This window comes from Somniosus microcephalus, unplaced genomic scaffold (genome assembly GCF_052327205.1).
Source record: "Somniosus microcephalus isolate GS21.2 unplaced genomic scaffold, FLI_Smic_1.0 unresolved_chr1, whole genome shotgun sequence".
In the NCBI taxonomy this organism is placed as follows: domain Eukaryota; kingdom Metazoa; phylum Chordata; class Chondrichthyes; order Squaliformes; family Somniosidae; genus Somniosus; species Somniosus microcephalus.
The window spans coordinates 80,667,360-80,689,063 of record NW_028225179.1 but is presented as its reverse complement, the minus strand read 5'-3'; the positions used below and the strand labels follow the sequence as shown (position 1 = coordinate 80,689,063).

Here is a 21,704-nt window from a genome sequence, read left to right as displayed (position 1 = left end):
GCAATTGTGGATTGTTTTTAATTTTGTTAATTTTTAACACTGGTGGCACATTTATGCTCAGTGATGAAAAGCTAAAGTGTTTCAATTCAGTACTTCCAGCGTGTTTGTGCATCCTGGAGGTAAAATGCACCGTCCTGTCCACTGAACCTTTTGTCTGTTGCCTTGTCAAGACATTTTTGGGCAATGGTTCTTGTGCTTTAAGGGGTGAGGAGGGTGCTTTTTTTGTGTGCACTTTTACAGAAACTACATTGAGCTGAGATGTGCCTCATTACTGATTTTGCTGAGTGGGAGGAGGGGGGGATATGTGAGTGCAGCCCCAAAGCTTGCTGAGCAGAAAAACAAAAGATGCAAGAACAAGTCCAAGTCCAAGAGGACGGCGGGGGGGGGAAGGGGTGCAGTGCGCATGCGGACTGCCTGCCCGCTCCCTGCCCCCACCCTCTGCACATGCGCAGTTCGGCCTCGAGTGGGACCACGCCGACATTAACCCGAAGCCGCCATCACAGTCAAGACACCCGAGAGGGTTAAAGAACATGTAAACGGCGCTGCTGCAGACCCGATACTCACGGGAGCCGATGCATCGCGATGTTAATGCTGCATTTCGAGGGCGGGAGGTCGGAAAGCGGTCGCCGGGGACGAAGAAAAAAGCGTTTTAAAGCCGGCGGCGCGTCACGTGACCGGGAAGCGGCCAATGGGCGGGCGCCTGCGGGGCGAGCGCTGACGTAGCTGGAGATTTTCTTTTGTTAACATTTTGTGGAAAATGGAGGGCAAAAGGCGGTTAAAAGCGAGCGGCCGGAGCCGGGCTCGACGCGGGGGACGGAAGAGGACGCGGCTAAGGCGAGGGGAACTATGCCGCCGGGTGCAAGGTGAGAAAAGGGGCTTAATTTTGGGGCGAATTTGTCGGCGAGGGGAGGCTGTGGGGTCATGTGACCGGCCGCAGCCAATCAGCCGTCGAGCTGCCGGAGCGGTGGCCGTTAGGAAATGGAACCTGGAGGAAAATTTCAAACAAAATTCAAAACCCTGTCCAGATTAACCGAATTTAACGGCGGAAAAAACATCGCCGCTTTCAGATGTCTCGCCGCAAACCTTGTGTCCGTGCTGCAGACGGTGCTTGACTTTTTGTCAGCAAAATTTCATTTTTGTCAGCAAATTTTAAATAAATTCTTTTTCTTTTCCCTCTTTTCCCCCCCCTAAAAATATATTTTGGTTTGTTGAAAAATGCGACCAAATGTCTGGGTTTTAAACAAACAAATGATTCTTCTACCTATTTTACTTGCTTGAGTAGGGTGGAGGGGTGAATGAAAGCCAATGTAATCAATAAACTAACCTTTTTTAATGTTCAATTTCAACATGAACAACATTGGTTTTAAAGCTGCCCCTTGAATTTAAGCAGTTTTTTTGTTCATGTTTATTTTGAATGGGCAGAGACTGTCAGTTGGGGGAGGGAAGTCAAGGGCTCTCACAATGTCTCCCTTTTGCCCCCACATATGTTCCGGTTCACCCCCGTCCTCTCAAAATGAAGGGCAGCAGGGTGACAAATGCTGCGTGAGCTGTCCGCAGCACTCACTCGCCGCCACCTCCTTTCATCTGTTTGGGTTTTTTTTTTGCTGTGTAATGTTACTAAAGATGGCGCCGGGCCTGTGCTGCGCCCTGACGACCGGCACCGCCTCTCCACAACCCGAGCGCCCTATGTGCTGTCTGAAGACTGCAAGCCAACACTAATCTCGCTGGTGTGTTGGGCATGGGTCACCTCTGCAATAGGTTATCGTCTCTCATTTATAGTGGGGGTGGGGAGAAGTAGAAGCTGGAAGAAAAGGCTGGTGCAGCCAGGCGCCATGTTAACCCCTGAGGGAGCGAGCCTCCCTCCTAGGGGGCGGGTGTTATTGCCCCCTCCAGTGGGTGAAAGGCCGGGGTTAGGCCGTGTTGCTGCTGCTGGAGTGCTCCCCAGCTGCTGTGGCTGGTTGGAGTGTCCGCGCGCTCTCTGGCCGGGCAGTGTTTATTTCTCCCCCTCCCTGTTGTGTAATGGCTGACTTGTCCTTTCTCCACCACCGGCTCGGCCGCGTGACTCTGGCGCTCTTTCCAATCGCAGCGCGCTGAGCCGCCGGCCCCGGGCTCACGTGACCTTGGCCGGCCAATGGCGACGCGCGGCGTCGGGCGGGCGGGCGGGCCGCGCGCCGGCCTCAGCCAATCGGCTCGGGCCGCCGGGCGACGGGCGGTATAAAAAGGCGGGGTCGAGCGCTGCGGCGCCATTTGCTTTTTGCCGAAACCGGAGAGGGAGAGGCGCGGGGGGAAGAACCGAGTGGACACGCAATCAGGCGGCATCTGATGGAAACGGCCACTCATCCGGGGATCGACAGGTACGGCAGAGCAGTGCAGATCCTCGGCCGTGTAATGGAAGCAGTATTGAAGAGAAATGCAAGGGCAAGCAGGCAGAAAATCCCGGAGGCGGAGAGAGAGTACCCAGGGAGCAGGAGCAGGCCCGGCAGCCGGGGCCGCCATTTTCTGCCATTCACAAACAGTATACATACAGTACACATCCGGGCTGGGATGCAGGGGAGTGGGGTCACTGAGCCGGGGGCGATTTCAGAATTAATAAATTACAAGATTGATTTCCAAAACTCTTTCGATTTATCTGGAAACGGCTGTCTGTCCAAAAGTGTAATATTACAACCTTCTGTAGGTGTAATTTTATATTTTTTTGTTCGTACATTTCCAAATATTTGGGCTATGACTTGTGACTACTTGTCGTATTATGTATATATTAAAGAATGGCTCTTAATTTTTAGAAAATAACAGCATTTTTTAAATCTGCAATTCTATCGGGTTTTTTGTGCAGCAGAAGTTCTGTGATCTGAATGAACTGCTGGAGTTCTGTCATCATGGAAGTATTTTTGACCATCTTTTCCACTGAAAATGTTGGAAAGCTATGACTTGCATTGTCTGTTGGAGATCACTTAAATCAGTTAATTGTAACATTCACTGTTTCACTGCCATTCCTGCATATGGATATTTAAGCTCAGAACCTAGTAACTTCTTGGCTTATACGAAAGTATAGTTTGTGTTCAATACTCTTAACTGTACCTCCTGAACAGCATGATCCTTTTTATTGGGAAAACACATGGCTTGAAGTACACCAATTTCATAAATAATGTCTAATGATGGAGGGACCAATGAAAGGCAATCTGCTATAGTACGCTGTATATCCTCGGTGTTCAATTATTTGCGCTGTACTAATTCTATATACCTGTTAAATTAAAAATTACCAAACTGGCATGTTGAGCTGTTTCATTTTTATTTTTGGATTTCCTTCAAATTTCAGTCCTGTTTAATAAATTGTCATGTAACAGCTGATGCAGTCTTTGGGTACAGTGCAGATTGTCTTTATAAAGTAGGAGAAAATCGGTTTTTGGGGAATCGAAATAACTGTTTTTGTTGAGGGGAAGAGGGAGGGGCTCCAGGACAAGTAGCCATGTGGAAATGTGTCTGGTGTCACTTGTAGCAGAGTGGGCGTGTGTATCAGTACATTAGATGTCGTCATGCTGTGGGGTACTCTTGTCTCTCCCCAGTCTTTACTGCATACATTATTTGATCAGGTATTAGTGTGGGGGTATGCCTTTGTTTTTAAACATTCTACACACTATTTCCCTTGGATTTATGGAGATGTGCATCCTTTCTAAACTGAAGGCAAACAACTAACATTCATTAGGATACACAAGTGGCCTGGGATACTCATTCCTTTTTTAAGCAAATGTCTTGCAGCAGTCTACTGGATTTGCTTTCCTTCCCGTCCCCGAAAAAATGACCATGTGATTGGGAACAGGTAGCTGATGCAAACCTGTCCCTTTTAAACAATGGAGTCACAAACCTGTGCTTGACTTTCTTTCCCGCCTTATCTCCCCATCAATTTCTTTTCAAAAATTGTATATTTATAAGCAGCACATTTTCTTCAGCCCACTGATGCTAACTACTGATCTGTGTATCTGACCAGTCTGGATTTGGCCTGAGATGAATGTTTTAACCTGCCCAGATTTCCCATGAGGGGCTGGTGATTCCCACTGAAGTTCCCAGTATAGATAAGTGTTTTAATTCATATTTGTTGTATTTCATTGTTTCCAGTTCTGTTCCTGCCTTACTGGTCTCCGTTCATGCTCCACCAGCCCAGTTCTAATTTCCTAGTTCCAAATGTTGACACCCCAAAGTTTTGGTTTGTAATTCTGATTGCACTCTTCAGCTTGAAAACTGGAATTGATGTAATCCTTTATTTAAAAAAAAAAAAAATCCAGTCTCCTTATTTATCTCCAAGTCAGATGGGCAGCTCCAGTGGCACAATATTCTAGTTCCATATTTACACCTTCAGTAAGCAGGGTGGATCAGTCTGAGTGTATTAACAGCATCAGTGGTTGTGGAACCTGTGTGTTCCTGTGAAATCTGATTGCTTTGCTTCTTTCATCCTAGCAATTGAGAGATCAGTGGTGGCTAAGTCAAGGCATTGAAGATGTATCTGTATATAAAATTATGAGGACGAGTTCCAGGACTGGTTTTCAAACCAGAAATGTTTCTAATGCAAGGCTTCTGATTTTTTTGGGGGCTTAACAAAAATAAATTGGACCAAATATTCTTGCAGCTTGATGATGTCATGCTGGGTTCCTACACATTATAAGTGGGTGTTAGTTCCCTTTATTTTAAATAAGGGCTGGACTTTAGCTGCAGCATTTAGTAGGAAATGGGAATTGGGTCCAACTGTGTAGTCACAGACTGATATCTCATCGGTTTTGTGGATGAAAAATCCTACATTTGCAGAAGCAGCTGTTCTCCTTGGCAGAAAGCTCGTACTGTGCTAAGTCATTGGGGTTGCAAATGGGCCTCTGCGTTTGTTTAAAGAAACACTGCCGTTTGCTGTTGCACATCGGCTGGCTGGACTGGACAGATGGTCTTGCCTGCTATGCTGAGGACACGAGCTACAATGGTAAGCCTGCAGTCACTACCATTTTAATTGGCCTCTTGCACATCTTAGTGGGTGGTTCCAGAGCATATTGCAAAGCACTTGTAGTATGCAACATGTTGCATCCTTTACTAGTGGACAAGAGGGGTGTTAAAACAAACTGGATGGATTTGCCCCATAGACAGAAAAAACTGTATAGAACTGGTCAGTTTTGTACACAAGTAGACTACACTAACTAGTGGGTGCATCAGTTCAGTGACTGATGAATAAAATTCTCATGCTGAATTTTTTGGGTAAGAGTGAAGTTTCTCTTTCGAGCTTCCTAGTTGGTTAAACGGTACTACAGTATCTCATGTATTTGTACTACAGTAATTTTCAGGTTGTTTTGTAACTACTGCATATACCGGGCATAACCAGCATTTAGAGTTCTCTACTGACTGCACAGAATAGCTGCTTTCTGTTGAGGTAGATGTACTGTTGATAATGTCCTGATCCTAGCGAACCTATATAGGGTTGGTTACTTGCTGACTTTAGCAGATAGTGGCTAGATAATCCTGGAAACCTTGATTGTGCTTTCACTTTTGCACCTCGCCATTGCACATTTAGCAAAGCTGGAACTGATTGCTTCAGGATACTATGCGGTTTACACTGGTGAATTATTGTGCTGTTAAAGTAGGATGCAGCATTCACTGGAATTATAAGCTCTGAGAGGTGGGTGGAATCCAAAAAAGTTTTTGTTTTTTGAATACTATTTGTTTTTTTCCAAGCATGGAATGCTTGGATAGCAGTAGTGAGTCATCCATGCATTATAATACTGTATAAAAGTATTGGTCAGAGGGGTTTGTAGCCAGGCTTGTGAAGAAATCTGTTGCAATTTTTTTTAATTTCTGTACTACAAAACTAATTGTTTTTAGCTATTGGAAATGCTAATTTACACATGCATTAAAGTTGCCTCAAAGGCATCTTTGTCTGAAGTGGAAACATGCCGTATAGATGTTGTATGAATAGTCAGGAATTGTCAAGTTGAGGAAGCACTATACGTTTAGTAATTTGGTAAATAGCACTGTGTTGATGTTGAAGTAATACCTGCTGATTGTGTTGGGGAAAGAGGAGATAAATGGCTTGAGTGATGTGATGGAGGATCTGATTTTGCTAGAGTATGGGGAGGAAAAAAAGAAATCATTTTATATAGGCACTGGACTGCATTTCTTCTGAGATTATTTGAGCTGTGGCAATATTTCACTTAATTGCCTTTCTTGTGGATTATGTGATGAGCAAATAACACGTCTTAATTTAGATACCTTGCAGTGTTCAAATTCTGCTGCTTTTGCAATTTCATTTGAGTGTGGAGTTGCCGGTTTCTATTGCTCCAGAGGTGGTTGATGGCCTGGTTTACTGTAAGTCATGACCTGTGCGACTTTCTTCCTCCCTTGTGATAATCTATTCAAGCGGGTCTTCGTGCTATGCTTGCTGGCCAATATTCAGAAGGATTACTCAGTGCTGACATGTACTTTGTGGGCAGTAATTTGAGAAATGGATTCTGTTTCTGAGTAAAAGTGACATGAAATTCTGTTGTTTTAAAAAAAGGTATTTGAATATTCTGTATTTTTTGTTTCTTATAGCAAAATTTCCCATGACGAACTTAGAATTATCAGGACTGAACAGTACTGACGGCAGAGAAGACGATCTACAGCCAGGCCTTTATGTAGTTGCCTCTCTATAGGGATCCTCAGCAAATCAAGCAACTGTTAGCCTGATTCCTAGTGGTTGGTATTTTTTATTTTATTTTATTATTTTTGTAACTTTCACAAGTACAAATCAGTAAGGTTGGAGATCTAGTCTCCATCAGGCTGATGGCAGTTAAACACGCTGGTGGGAGGGGATGCCTGGGATTCTTTGATAATGGGGTCTTGTGAATATGGTCCATGTGCCATTAAGTGTGACCTGGTGCAATGCACAGTGTAGATGTGGCATTTAAACGTGGTGGGAGGAGGGACAGTCTGGAGTCTTTAAACAGCCTTCTGAACACAATCCTTATGGGATTAAGTATACCATGAAATCCATGTGCTGTATAGATACAATCGCACGGTTTCGTAAAGATGTTAGAGCTTCATTGGGATATCTAATGCAGTGAACATTGAGCATTTTTCTCTTTTGTTAAAGGTTGCAGGGGGATGCTGGTAATGGGATAACTGGCCTGTCCGTTGATCCAGGGTCTGGGAAGCGCATCCGCAAACCGTCTATGCTGTATGAAGATTTTGAGAGTCCCACAATGGCCATGTCTACTTCGATTCATTCTCAGAACAATTTTGTCATTAGTCCTCCTCCACCTGAGGTGTCCAATCCCAAGAAACCTGGCCGAGTGACTAACCAGGTCCAGTACATGCAGAAAGTGCTGATGAAAGCCCTTTGGAAGCATCAGTTTGCGTGGCCGTTTTATCAGCCAGTGGATGCGGTGAAACTCAGTCTCCCGGTGAGTGAAACTGCGTGCAGGGCAAGTTGTGAACTGCTTAAGTGTTGTATGGTAGCAATACCTATATAGTGCATTAACAAAGTTCACCGTGACCATGCTGCACAGAGAGCTATGGGTAGAGGCTTGGGAGCAGTGTGCACTTGAATATGGTGAATGGATTGACGAAAGTAGTAATGAGAAATTTCTAAACTTTGCTCTTGATATAAGCTAATTTGTTATGGGTGGCCAGGTAAATGCATAAGCGACTGCGCCTATTACTGGGTATGTTGACAGTGGGTCTCAAAAAAATCTCAAGTTGCTAGCTCTAGGCAATTTTCTCTGATTTTCAAGTCTGTGAATTAAATTCACACTAAATGCTATCACACTGCAGTGTAATGACTGAGTTGCATCATCACTACAATTTTCTTGCATTATATAGAATAAAGAAAGTGTGGTTGCTGGAATTATATTTTCCACTAAGGGGTGGGTGTAGTTGTTACACGTGTAATACTAAAGCTTCCTTTAACCATATTTAAAGAATGGTATGTTATTGGAGGGGGAAGGGCACTGTGCTGTTTCATGATGATCACATGCGTGTCAGCTGATCCCAGAGTTTCTATCAGACAGCTGGCTGCTTGCTGACGTTTTGTTAGTGAGTAATGCTGGTTACTGGAGGATTTTGGGAGTATGATCATGCTATCACTTCTGAAAACAGTTGCTGCATGCACGTTAGGATGTTTAGAATAGAAGCCAGATTTTTTGGAGTGGTGTTCCTGTTCTACCCCAGTAGGCTATTGCATCCCTTTTTGTTTTAAAAATGTGACTTGGGACACAAAGTTGTCACTTTCGTATTGGCTTTGCCCCAGTTTTCATTTCCACTTCCACTAAGCTTTGCTGATTAACATCAAGTGTGATTTCTGATCTGTGTTAGTTAACTAATCTCTGCCAAGATGGCAGTGGAGATGATGCAATTCATGTTCGCCTCCTGCAACTGCTGAGTTTATTTTAAGTCATAGTTCCTGTTTCTGATTGCAATCTTGTGTACATACAATGTACTCCTATTAATTCAGCATGTTTTTATGCTTGAGGGGAAGAATTGCATTATCCAGATGAGGGAATAAGCAATACAGGCAAAGGTCTGTGTTTAATGTGATTTTTAAATTCAAATGAACAGACTACTTGCATTGAGCAATTTGAATTAAAGGAGGGAGAGACTTCCATTTATGTAACACTTTTCAAGTACAGGGAACTCTCTTTTAACCGGCACCTAAATATCTGGAAACCTCTCTTAACCGGTAAAATTCAGGAGTAGGTTCAGGTAAGTTTTTTTTTACTATAATATTAGTGGACGTGTAACCGGGGTTCCTGCACCTGTGGCCGTGCAGCAGGGACTCCTGGATCTGTGGCCGTGTAACTGGGGTTCCTGCACTTGTGGCCGTGTATGGGGCTTGGTAAGTATACCTCTCTATAATCCAGACTTTTTAATCAACCGGCACCACGCCGGTCTTGTCGGTGCCGGATAAAAAACGAGTTTCCTGTAGTTTGAAGAGAGAATTAATTACTTTTGTGTGGTCACTTTTGTGTTGTGGGTAAAAGCAGCAGCCAACTTGCAGTGCAGGGTCCTCCAAAAACAGATGAGATGATTGATCTGTTTTTGATGGTGTTGTCAACGGCTGAATTTTGGTCAGGACATTGGAAGTACTTTACTGCTCTTTGGAAAAGTGCCACGGTAACTTCCTGAGCAGCACCTCTGAAAATGCAGCACTCCCTCAGTACTGCACTGAGAAGTGTCAGCGTAGTCAGTGTACTCAAGATACTGGAGTAGGCCATGCACCCACAACAGCAGGAGAGAGTGCTACCACCAAGCAGATTTTGACAGTTACAGTTTAGTTTTTAGTGATTTGGTATGATAATGTTAGGTGGCTGCATCTTTAGTGATTTGGGTAGAGCTTCTCAGTTGGTTACCTGCCTGTCATCCACGGCCCTGTGCTTTTATACAGTGTAATATCTGGGCAGCTTTATCTAGAAACACTCTTTTAAACCTTGTTCTCCCGCAGGATTACCACAAGATAATCAAGCAGCCAATGGACATGGGCACCATCAAGAAGCGTTTAGAGAATAATTATTACTGGAGTGCCAGCGAATGCATGCAAGACTTCAACACAATGTTTACAAACTGTTACATTTATAACAAGGTAAACTTGTTTCTGTTCATTGGAGCTCTCCATTAACAGCGCACTGTTTTAATGAGAGTTGGGATTGATTGTACTAATTTTAGTTTAGTTACACTCTAGTGTGCTGTGACGTTTATGGTAACTAAGATTCTCCCTTGATGTAATTATTTGACTTTGATAACTTGTCTTTCACAGCCCACGGATGACATTGTGCTGATGGCTCAGACTCTGGAGAAGCTGTTTCTGCAGAAGGTGGCACAGATGCCCCAGGAGGAAGTGGAATTAGCACCAGCACCAAAATCAAAACACTCAAAGGGCCGCAAAACGGCGGGTAAGGGCAACACATTGGTATGGGGCAGTACCTTTTTAGTTATGTTTAGTTTAGTTACCTGACAACTTGGAACAGGCCATCTCCCAGCCAAATCTGTGCAAACCATCTCCCAAGTGCCAGTGCTGTGTGATTATGATATCTAGTGTAGAATTCCCATCAGGATTTGGAAATTAGCAGCGCTTCTGGTCAGAATATGACTTGAGTTTTGAGAGTGGCCTTATTGGTTATTGTATTCTGATGTGTGTAGTGACAGCTGACTTTTTTCAGTGTTAATGGCATAGGAGAAGAATAGTTGGCACTATATGAATTGCGCACACCTGAAGTTTCTGGCCACCATAGTAGATGCAGCACAGTGGAAAACTCTACTTTTCTCCCCAGCGCTCTGACTGCATTAATCTTTGCTGGTGTGCAGTTCCGCGGGTAAAGTGTGGCCATTCTTCCATGTGTGAACCTAGATGGAATATTGGCAGGCTACTCGCCCACAGGGACATCACAACCGTTTTTGCTTCTTCGCCACCCGCACTGTTAAACATCCAAACAGCTGTCACTTGAATGTGATTAGGAGTTTGGACAACTTCCTTTCCATTCCAAGAGGTTTGGCATTTAATGAAATGTAGAATTGTTACTTGCTAAAGTGGGAGTGAAAGGGGGTGAGGTTGCACTGCTCCTTTTTATGATGATCACATGCGTGTCAACTGATCCCAGAGATTGTCTGGTGACTGGCTGCTTGCTGACGTTTTGTTGGTGGGTGAGGTTGGTTACTAGTGGATTCTGGGAACATGATCATGCCTTCAATTCTGAAAATGGTTGCTGTGCACATAAGACTTGATGTGAAGTTGGGGGCAGGGAGAGGACGAGGTATTTTTTAAAACCACCGTTTGAAACCTTTCTACTTCCAATTAAATGGTTGCTTCTGTTGCAGTAAAGTGTTCTTCGGTGCTAATGGGTTCTTTTCCACAGGGGTGCCATCTGTCCCAGGAGGAGTGACCATGTCTCAGGTCCCAATGGTGTCGTCTGTGTCTCAACCGACAGCCTACTCTCCTCCGACACCAGAAGTGCCCACACCTATCCTTGAAGTGTCTCAGACGTCGGTCATCTCTACACCAATTGTGCATAAGCCCTCGCATTCTCCCCCTCAATCCGTATTAGCTGTACCCCCACCTGCACAGCCTGTCACAAAGGTAAGCAGGGCTCTGAGGCTGAAAGAAAGCCTAAGTAAAGTAATGAAGTTATACTTTTTTCTATTTGCTAATAATTTGGCTGTGGCGAACTTTGTATATCAAGAATGAGGGGTGTCTGAAAGTGAGCTGCCAGTAGTAATCACCCAGTGGGTTGATTTTGATAAATTGGGAATATACTTGAGTTGAGTATCAGTGGAATGTTGAATAATTACATTTTGGACTCTGACTGCTATACTGTGGGGGATTTGATGACCTGACTAGTTTCAAAAGAATATTAGGAATGCTTTTCTAGGGTGGTTGTTGTGGTCCATGGAGTGTTTCAGGAAGTAATCTTGCTCCTCATGAATACTGAGCAGTAAGAATGTCTTGCTATGGGGGTAGAAGCAAAGCCAATGCTTTTGTGGTGAATGAATCATATATCCATTTATATGTGTGTCTTGTAAATGGTGCTGTGGATGTATGTAATCCACTTTACATGTTGCTTTTTAGGTGGTAGCTGAGCCAGTGGCCTATTGAAGCTCTTTTGAGTGTTAAAGGGATAGAATGATCTCCTTTTAATCGGTGTCAATGTAACCCTGTACACCCAATATAGCTTGGGTGTACAGAGCATAATTTCAAAATTTACAGATGACACAAAACTTGGAAGTATAGCGAACAGTGCGGAGGATAGTGATAGACTTCAAGAGGACATAGACAAGCTGGCGGAACGGGTGGACACGTGGCAGATGAAATTTAATGCAGAAAAGTGCAAAGTGATGCATTTTGGTAGGAAGAACGAGGAGAGGCAATATAAACTAAAGGGTACAATTCTAAAGGGGATGCATGAACAGACACCTGGGGGTATACGTGCGCAAATCGTTGAAGGTGGAAGGTTGAGAAAGCGGTTAAAAAAGCATACGGGATCCTGGGCTTTATAAATAGAGGCATAGAGTACAAAAGTAAGGAAGTTATGATCCTTTATGAAACACTGGCTTGGCCTCAACTGGAGTATTGTCTAAAATTCTGGACACCACACTTTAGGAAGGATGTGAAGGCCTTGGAGAAGGTGCCGAAAAGATTTACAATAATGATTCCAGGGATGCGGGACTTCAGTTACAGTGATAGACTGGAGAAGCTGGGGTTGTTCTTAGAGTAGAGAAGGTTGAGAGGAGATTTGACAGGTGCTCAAAATCATGAGGGGGTCTAGACAGAAACTGTTCCTGTTGGTGGAAGGGTCAAGAACCAGAGGAGGCAGATTTAAGGTGATTGGCAGAAGAACCAAAGGCAACCCGAGAGAGAACTTTTTTACACTGCGGGTGGTTGGGATCGGGAATGCACTGCCTGAAATGGTGGTGGAGGCAGATGAAGAGGGGAAAATTGCAGGGCTGCTGGAGAGTGGAATTAGCTGAAGTGCTCTTGCAGAGAGCTGGCATGGGCTTGACTGGCCGAATGGCCTCCTTCTGTGCTGTAACCATGGTATGAGTCTATGATTCTTTTAACATGACTCAAAATAAGGCATTTTGTTTAGGGTGTACTTGTGTGATGAGACTTGTGTATGTTTTGGCAAGTTCCCAGATGGATGGGGGTTTCAGAATTTATTTTTTTCACAAGGGATGCCAGATTAATATAGTGCAGCTACATAGTCTGCACAGCTTAGTAATTGCCAGCCATTAGTTGAAAATCAAATGGTACAGGAAACCTTATAATATGATGCTGGCATAGTTGATTGGCAGGCGCCTGTTGTCTGTTTTAATTATTATAAATCCGTTTTAGCTGTAATTAGGGTTAGTGGTGTCCTGGGGATTCTGTTCGAGACAGAAAAGGAAGTAGTTGGGTCTCTTTGAAGTCTGGAATCTGTGCTTCTACTTGGATTGGTCAAGCATGTTGACGTACTGAAGCACTACCGACCAGGGTGAAGTTTGTAACTGCATGCCTGCAATTCCCAGACTAGTACTTTGGAAGATCCCAGGATGAGTCGCCCTGCAGCTTGCTTTTTCATATTTAGTGCCTTGCTTGGAGTGACACATGCAACTGGAGAGCAGGTTGCCTCCCTGTGGGTCGTGGGAGATAAATAATGACAAGATTGCAGTGAGTAATATAATATCTTTCCTTTACAGAAGAGAGGAGTGAAGAGGAAAGCAGATACAACAACTCCAACCACTTCTGTTGTCACCACAAGCGGGGAGTCGTCCCCGTCAGTAGCAGAAAGCAAGGCTGCAAAGATTCCAGTTAGACGGGAAAGTGGCAGACCGATCAAACCGCCAAAGAAAGACTTGCCAGACTCCCAACAACACCAGAGTTCGAAGAAAGGCAAACTGAGCGAACAGCTGAAATATTGTAATGGCATCTTGAAAGAGCTGCTTTCAAAGAAGCACGCAGCATACGCCTGGCCCTTTTATAAACCTGTGGACGCCAAAGCCCTTGGGCTTCACGACTACCACGACCTAATCAAGCATCCCATGGACCTGAGCACTATCAAAGTATGTCGCGTCCAAGAAACACATTCTGTCTTAACGCCATACCATTTGTACTCGGATACAGTGAAACCTGTACGTTAAACTGGCTCCTGTCTTCATGGTGCTCTTTCCCAGCCAAGGGCTCTTTTCTCTGAATTAATTATGTCTAGTTCCCGGAGTAAGCAGCCACCTGCCAGTGAGGCTACACGTGCTGCTTCTAAAAATAAGAAACTAGCAATTTTAAGGGAATGGAACTTGCACCTGGATTTATCGACACTTTTAAACACTGACTCCAAAGTAGTAAATTTTCACCGTGGTTGGGTTGGGCTGTAACACTTCCCAGGATTGAGATGCTGTCTGTCTTTTTTTCCCTTCAGTCTCAAAGGTGACTGCTAAATGCAGGTTTCACTGTACCATATAACTGAACCCCTCCCATAGCTACTTCAGAATAAATGTGGAGAGGAGAATGCTGTGCTGTGCTCTTAGCAATGTCTAAAATGATAGGGAATGTGCACATTTATTTGTGCATAAGCATTTTAAATGACTTATTTGGACAGATGCGGTGAAACATTTCAAGTACTTACTCAGATCCTCTTACTGCCTTTGGACATCGCAACATTTCCCAACTGAGAGAACAGCTGACATCAGTTACAGGACTAGAAGAATCCCTGGTCCATGACACCATAAATACGTAGATGTAGGTAGCATTATCAGGAGAAATGTATTTCCTGATCTCCATTGAAACTCTTAAAGTATTGCATGTGTTTTTATAAATCAACAGAAACCGCTGAACTTCTACACAGGAATGTTAAAATACACACTGGAACAGAAGTTTCAAACCACCTGCTGGATACATAAAGCAGGTGGCTACTGTTCTCCAGTGCTGAACTACACAACCCTGACAAAGTCCTGGTTTTCCTTGAAAGCGTGTAAAAGATTGGGCTGTGGTAGACTGACCCGTTTCTTTTTCCCCAGTATCCTTGTATCATTTCATGCTGCGAGGAGGGGCTGCCAACCTGGTTCTGGGCCTTTGGTATACACTAAAAGGAACGTGGGGAATTGCATTGCCTGTTTGGGAGCCATTTTATCCTTTGGTATAACAACAGAAAAAGCTGGAAAAACTCAGCAGGCCAGGCAACATCCGTGGAGAGAAACAGTTAACGTTTCGGGTCGAAACCCTTCTTCAGAACCGAAGAACCGTTTCGACCTGAAACGTTAACACTATTTCTCTCTCCATGGATGTTGCCTGGCCTGCTGAGTTTTTCCAGCTTTTTCTGTTTTCAGATTTTCAGCATCTGCAGTATTTTGCTATCGTATTATTCTTTGGTATCCTGGCTAATTGCCAAGTAGCGTGGCTAACTGAATTCTGCCATTCTTGATGTGTAGAAGCCTGTTCTAATACTATTGAAGATCACCTGATCCTCAAACTAGTTAAATGGATTGCTGCTTCCAGCTTGTGCTAACTTGGGGCATTTCTGCAAAATCTGAAGCCAAACTGAAGTTCACTGCTGTTAGATCTCATTGTGTGTATAAGGTGGCTGATAATTTATTGTGACAGGACTATCACTTGCTGTCCTGGGATTTATTTACTGGGCAATGCACTCATTTTGGAAAGGTGTGCAGTATGGCAGCTGCAAGTTTGCATTTGTCCTACGCAGCTACACTTAATGTAGGCACTGTCCTTCTAAATGTTTAGTAAATTTTGCTTTTTTAAAGACGTGACTGGGATGAGTTGTCAGCACAGATAATCTGCCTTCGTGGAGTTAGTGCACCTTCAATTGAAAAGTAGAAAGTATTAAAAATTACTGTATTACTTGGGACTGAAGGGAGGGATGAGCGATCTTGTCGGTCTCCAATTTTGATGCATTGTTGGCTGAGAAAGCGGCATTCTCCAACTGTGGTGCAGCTTGTTAAATGTTCTGTCTTTATATCGTCTTCCTTTCCTCTAGAGGAAGATGGATGAGCGGGAATACCAGGATGCACAAGAATTTGCAGCCGATGTGCGATTAATGTTCTCGAATTGTTACAAGTATAACCCACCGGACCATGATGTAGTTGCCATGGCCAGGAAACTGCAGGTACCTTCAGCTTAGTATGCAAGAGGGGTGTGTTTAACCTGATTTTTCTCGTGTGACATGCTGATTTGCATCCCCCCCCCCCCCTTTCCACTTATGAAGAAGCCTGTAACTTTCGCATTAACAGCAAGGTGTCTCATTTCAGCAGTGGGTTCCCCTTTTTAACTTTTCAAATTGGTTAATTTTAGTCCCAGCCCTGAAGGGAGAGGTTTAGCGTTCACCTTTTAGACTGACTGAATAACTGGTAGTGGCTTTCAGTGTCCACACCCACAAGTCTGTTCATTTATTTCAGTTTGGTATCCATTCGTTTAGTCGGTAGAGTCTACCGTTTGTGAGCTATCATCCAGAGTGCTGCAGCACAGATCCTCATCTCCACCAACCTGTTCTTGTCCAGTTCTAGCTTTACGCATCCCAGCAAATCTTAATATTCTCGCCCTTACCTTCAAATCTTGCATGACCTTGCCCCTCCCTCCCTACCTCTCCAGCCCTCTGTACCTACCTGCACCACCCAGCACAACTGTTCTGGTTTCCTGGTCCTTCAACCGCCTTGTCTCTGTCCATTGGAGCGCCCTCCCTCAGCATCTCTGTCTGGCTGCCGCATTCCCTGCCTTCAAAAAGCTGCTGAAAACTTTCCTTCTCCCCCATGCTTATGCTCCCTCCTCAACCCTGCTGCTTTTTCTCTGCCCTGTCTGTGTCCAGAGCACTGTAGAAATGTGCATGGTAATGTTTTTAAAGCTTTCAGTTCTGTTTGCCACACTGAATATAGTGTCTTGGCCTTTTGTGTTGGCTGTATCAGAGTGCTGTCTGTCTTTAATTGCTGTCTGTACATTCCAGTGGACTGTATCCTCAAATCTGTTTGTTTAAAAAGCCCTGTTTTTGTTTCAGGATGTCTTTGAATTCCGTTTTGCCAAGATGCCGGATGAGCCTATAGAATTCACGCCACCACCTGCGCCAACCCCTCTCCCTCCTGTTGTGTCCAAATCATCATCTGATTCTTCCAGTAATAGCAGCAGCGAGAGCTCGTCTGACACTGAGAGCTCTGATGATTCAGAGGAGGAACGAGCTAATCGTTTGGCAGAACTGCAGGAACAGGTAAAGGATTAATCCTGGTTATTCTTGCATGAATAGGTCTGATTTTAGAGGTGTTCGGGTCCTACTATTGGAGATGTCAAAATTAAGACCATGCCATTCCTGCAAGATGGGTTAGGCACTGCCGACCATGCTCCTCTTGTTTGTGGTTGGTGCTCTTGTAGTATTGTAATAGAAGGTTGCCTGTCTAACATTTAGCTACAAGAATGACATGGAATCTAAAGGGCAAAACTGTGAAAGTTTCTTTCTGCACCCCCCCCCCCCTGCAGTTTGGCTGTAAAGAACCACAAGTAAGGACTAGTTTAAGGGAATTAACATTTTGCAAGTCTTTTTCTTCCTTGTTGATACGGCTCTGTGCCAAAAATCAAGAGTGATCAGGGAGTATCTAGAGCTTGTTGAAGCTGTTCATTCTCTGTAATGGAGCACTGATTCCTTATGACGAGAGTAACGTTTTTAAATTTCTAATTTGTAATGTTTCCGTGCATTAAAAATAAGATGTCTGTTTAATGACCCTTGTATACGCTATTTATTGCCTGCTTGTTGTTCCCAGCATAATGTGGGTGATTGGAGTTTGTTGCAAACGTGATCACGTCCTGTTTAGAAAATAGACTGAGCAAGAACTGTAATGGAATGACCTGTTTCTTTCTACAGCTAAGGGCTGTCCATGAGCAGTTGGCGGCCCTCTCGCAGGCTCCTATGTCCAAACCAAAGAAAAAGAGGGACAAGAAAGAGAAGAAAGACAAAAAGAAGAGGAGAGAGAAGCACAAGGTGAAAGAGGAAGAGGAAAAGCTGTCCAAACCATCCAAATCGAAAGCAGCACCGAAGAAACAGTCAAAGAAAGCATCTGGAGGCAGCAGTTCGGGGGGTAACAATAAGTAAGTGTTAGGTGCTCGGTGCAATGGCTTTGTTTAATCATAATTTTGAGATTGTGCCAAAGTTTGGGTACATTAAAAGTCTGGATAGGAGAAAAATGTGCAAATATTTTGATTTATTTACTATGGGATTACTCTGTCTCGAGGAGCTCTGCACAAGTGCATTGCTTGATGGAGACATCAAGTTAAATATTCAAAACCCAGCCAGCGAGACTGTAATGGCACTTGGTCACTGTGGCTCAATGATGACTATACTTTTTTCCCCATCGGATCGACCATGTCGACATGCTATATTTTGAAGCCAAAAATGTCTGATGGTGACAGTGACTGAATTGCAGTGGATCTCTCAAAGGCGCTTTGTAGATGGTGATTAGGGATCAGGAATTGTGTGCATTTGCTTCCTAGTAGAACCGGCTTCATTTAACCTTTTTTTATTTTTGGGTTTACTCTTCGCAGGCAGTCCAAGAAGGTGAAACAGCCTCCCCCACCACCACCCCCTCCTGGCTATGATTCAGAAGAGGAAGATAATTGCAGGCCCATGACTTATGACGAGAAGCGACAGTTAAGCTTGGACATTAATAAACTGCCTGGTGACAAGCTGGGCCGTGTGGTACATATCATCCAATCCCGAGAGCCGTCGCTTCGAGACTCCAATCCTGATGAGATTGAGATAGACTTTGAAACTCTTAAACCATCCACACTTCGGGAGCTTGAACGCTATGTTATGTCCTGCTTACGGAAGAAACCTCGCAAACCTTACTGTAAGTCTGAAGTGGTGTACAGGATGGGCACCTGTAATGTGTTACGCTGCTATTCTGGGGCCTGTGTTTGTTTAACCTATCTTGTGTCATCAGAAAGTGATTAAGCCTAAAAGTATGGAATGTTGCGATTGTTGGTCGTCTGGACAACGTAGGAGCAGTGGCCTATTGGGTGGGGATAACCTTTTTTGGTGTTAGAAACAGCCAGTAGAGGGCTCTTTGTGCTAAGCAGTTTTTCTACAGACTGGCCTGTATGCACAAGCATCCTTGCTGGATGAGAGCTGGTGTAAATATTGACCAGTTACTGTGAAGCCCTTTCTAGTGTTGGGGATGTAATTTGTGCCCCAGGTTCCATAGTATGACTAACTGTCGGCATTGCTGACCAGAAAGACTGACTGCAGATTTGCGGCAGATGCCCAGAACGGAGATTCTGGCTGGTCTAACTTGGATTAAAAAAAAACATTTTGGAGATGTCAATTAAAGCTTTCTGTTCATGTGAACCACCTTTATCCATGTGTATGGTATGAGGATGTAATTAACTCATGCAATACCTGGCCTCTGAGCACTTTGATAAGGCTGTAGGAGAAGACATTCCATTTTATCCCCTCAAAAATTCAAGAGAAAGATTGTAGCATAGATGCATTTAAGAGGAAACTAGAAAAACACGAGAGAGAAAGGATTGGAAGCATACGTGGAGGGGTTGGTGGAGCCTGTTGGAGGGGTGTGTCTTGACACTGAGGTTTTGGTTCCCACTATCCTGTCACCCACTCTGTCCAAATTGGGAAGTCGTTTTACTAACTGCTATTGCATTAATCTTCCAGCAAAGAAACAAGCAGGGAAGACCAAGGAAGAATTGGCTCTGGAGAAGAAGAAAGAGTTAGAAAAACGGCTGCAGGATGTGAGCGGACAGCTGAATCCCAGTAAAAAACCTCCCAAGAAAGGTATCGTCCATTGGCCAATGCCTGGTGTTAGCGATTTGTAGTGAAATATGCTGAGGATAAGTTAATGCTGGGAAGTGTGGTCTATGATTACACTGTTAATCTTTGATTATACACTAGAACTCTTCAGATGCCCTTTTTTGTTATTGAATCCCTTTTATTCTTTTTTCTGTTCATGGCTGATCTACAATATTCAAATCCAGTCTTTGCTTATCATACACAATTTGGATCTAAGTGGGATTAACTGCCGGGTAAAGAGCAGACTGCAGTGGGTGTACTCGCTCTGGGTTGGATCCAGTTTAAAATGATCCGAACCTAATCCTAAAATAACATTTCAAGCAGTTCCTACTCCACTCTTAAATAGCCATACAGGAAGCTGACCGATCAGAAGACTAGGTTTGATGTTTTGGGGGGAGGGGAGTGTTGCAGATGGAAAGTGTAAAGTACAGTAATACAAAACTGCATAGAATAAACATGCTCTCAAGGAGCTTAAGTGTTCAGCCAAGCTTGAGACGGTGAAGAATTGTGTGCCTTTTTTAAACCAAGGATTACAGCAGCATGCCCACTGGGTATGCTGGTCATTGTCAGAAATTATGCTTTAATAAGATTTCTCTCTCTGCAGCAACTGAAAAGCCGGATCCAGTTCAGCCAGTGGGCCCTTCACGCCTCAGTGCCAGCAGCAGCAGTTCTTCAGGATCTGACACTAGTAGCACTTCCAGTGGATCGAGTTCATCAGACACCAGTGATTCTGACTCTGGTTAGAATTGGCAAATGCATTGGCAGGTTTCAGGCGGGGGGAATTGGTGTAGGATTGGTTCGAACTAATCTGCGGGGTCGGACGAAGTATGAACCAGACTGTTGGGAGATGGCTTGTCCCCACTTGCCCGCCGTTACTGACTGCAGTGTACGTGGTTTGATGTGATTTGGTTTTTTTATATAAAAAAACTACACAAGTGATGCATCGCAAGGACAGACCTGGTAGAGGATTGCACCACTCCCTTACACATCAGCTAGATCTCTTAACTCGTCTGTCCCAAAAGTGTGCCGTGTGCAAGGCCAAACGGGAGCCATGGGGTACTCGAGGCTGAGGATTGGTTCCGCCTTCCTCTCAATAGCGGACGGCAACTCAAGGTCAGGACAGAAGAGAGACTGCAGCCTCTAAACCCAGCGCCACCCTCTTTGTTGCATAAAATCATGTGCAGGATCCAATGTGATATTTGTAGCGGGGTGAGCAGCTTTGAACCCATGTGTAGAGTCGCAGTAAGCAGTTTTATTTTTGTTTTGGAAGGTTTTTCCAGTTTAAAAGCATTTTAAGCTGTTGGTCTCTGAACTGTCACTCTGAAACCCATGTTTATAACCATGTTCAGTGGAGGGTTTTTTTACAAATTTTTCTTAAATTTTAGTTCATTACATCTTTGAAGATGGGTCATAAGGATTGTGCTCCATCTCGACTGTTCAGCCACTGTCCAGAGGCCACTGGCTCCTCTTGCTGAGTTTACTAGTCCTAGTTAGCGTGGTGATTCGAGAAGCATTTTGAAAAGGCAGTAGTCTGACTGTGAACGTGAGCAGATAAGCTGAGCTCTGCCCATTGCTTTATTTTCCCACATCCGATACTTGAATGCAGAGCAGTAACGCTGTAACCATGGTGGTGTTGGTCAGTGCACAGTCTGTAAGCAATCGCTTGATGTGCCTACCTTATTTCCCCTCCCTCTTGGTTTGGATTAGGCTGATTGGATAGTCTTGCTGGTTATCCTTCCAATTGGTGCTCTGTCTTGCTCAGTTGCACGACTTGGCTTCGAGCGAAGGATTGTTTTTAACGTGTACAGTTTAGGTGTAGTCTTCATTTCTGCAGAGGTTACAGGAAAAGCTGACAGCTGAATTTAATCTTTTTTTCATCCAGTTGCCTGGTGTTTTATTTATTTTGTTACAAAATAATTATGTTTTATATTGTAAAGACTGAACCAATGTGCCTGTTGATGCAGGTCACAAGAGAGTGTAGAGTGAGATTTTAACAAGTATTGTATATACGAAGATGCACAATTGAGACGCATGTTTCTTAATGTAAAGGTGATTTTATTTTTTATCTTAATCTGTAAAGTTTTTTTCTACAGTCCGTTCCTCCGTTTTTTTGTTATTTGTAGAATTGGACCTCATGTAGCAGTTACCAACTTGTATGTGACGACGTGTATTTGTTAAACCTTCAGTTCTCAAACCTGTACAGTAAAAGTGTTCTTTAAAACTACATGTGTGTGTCTGTTTATTAAATTGATTTGTCAGGTAAAGCATTCAAAAAATAAGATGCATACTGTTGAGTTGCAGGTGGAATAGTAAGAGTGATATGTAGGACAGTCCCCTTGGCAATGAAATATTCAAGGTCACAATCATTATGGTGCAGATTTTCTTAGGAAAGCCATTTCTGCTCAATTTCTTAATCATCTATTTACAAAATGTTCAGTGGCT

The 21,704-nt window shown here is 43.9% G+C and overlaps 1 protein-coding gene and 3 non-coding genes across 7 annotated transcripts; all 4 read left to right on the top strand.

Annotated features, from left to right (window-relative positions):
* Positions 1 to 462: 462 nt before the first annotated feature.
* On the top strand, positions 463 to 21,486 carry LOC147095525 (bromodomain-containing protein 2-like). Of its 4 annotated transcripts, none has more exons than XM_085974652.1 (13): positions 463 to 863; positions 6,562 to 6,705; positions 7,103 to 7,412; positions 9,449 to 9,586; positions 9,761 to 9,896; positions 10,857 to 11,077; positions 13,174 to 13,536; positions 15,462 to 15,590; positions 16,473 to 16,679; positions 17,328 to 17,551; positions 18,005 to 18,309; positions 19,128 to 19,247; positions 19,867 to 21,486. In XM_085974652.1, the coding sequence occupies exons 3-13, from the start codon at positions 7,182 to 7,184 to the stop codon at positions 20,004 to 20,006; spliced, it is 2,214 nt and encodes a 737-aa protein (XP_085830778.1). In that variant the 5' UTR covers positions 463 to 863; positions 6,562 to 6,705; positions 7,103 to 7,181; the 3' UTR covers positions 20,007 to 21,486. The 4 variants fall into 4 exon arrangements, with proteins under 4 accessions (XP_085830778.1, XP_085830776.1, XP_085830777.1 ...); XM_085974651.1 differs by lacking the exon at positions 463 to 863 and adding an exon at positions 2,242 to 2,354; XM_085974650.1 differs by lacking the exon at positions 6,562 to 6,705.
* LOC147095528 (small nucleolar RNA SNORD10) lies at positions 7,966 to 8,104 on the top strand. Its single transcript, XR_015074957.1, has one exon. It is a non-coding gene; the product is annotated as a small nucleolar RNA SNORD10 (small nucleolar RNA).
* Positions 10,565 to 10,702, top strand: LOC147095527 (small nucleolar RNA SNORD10). The gene has a single exon (XR_015074956.1). It is a non-coding gene; the product is annotated as a small nucleolar RNA SNORD10 (small nucleolar RNA).
* Positions 17,781 to 17,872, top strand: LOC147095526 (small nucleolar SNORD12/SNORD106). The gene has a single exon (XR_015074955.1). It is a non-coding gene; the product is annotated as a small nucleolar SNORD12/SNORD106 (small nucleolar RNA).
* Positions 21,487 to 21,704: the final 218 nt, after the last annotated feature.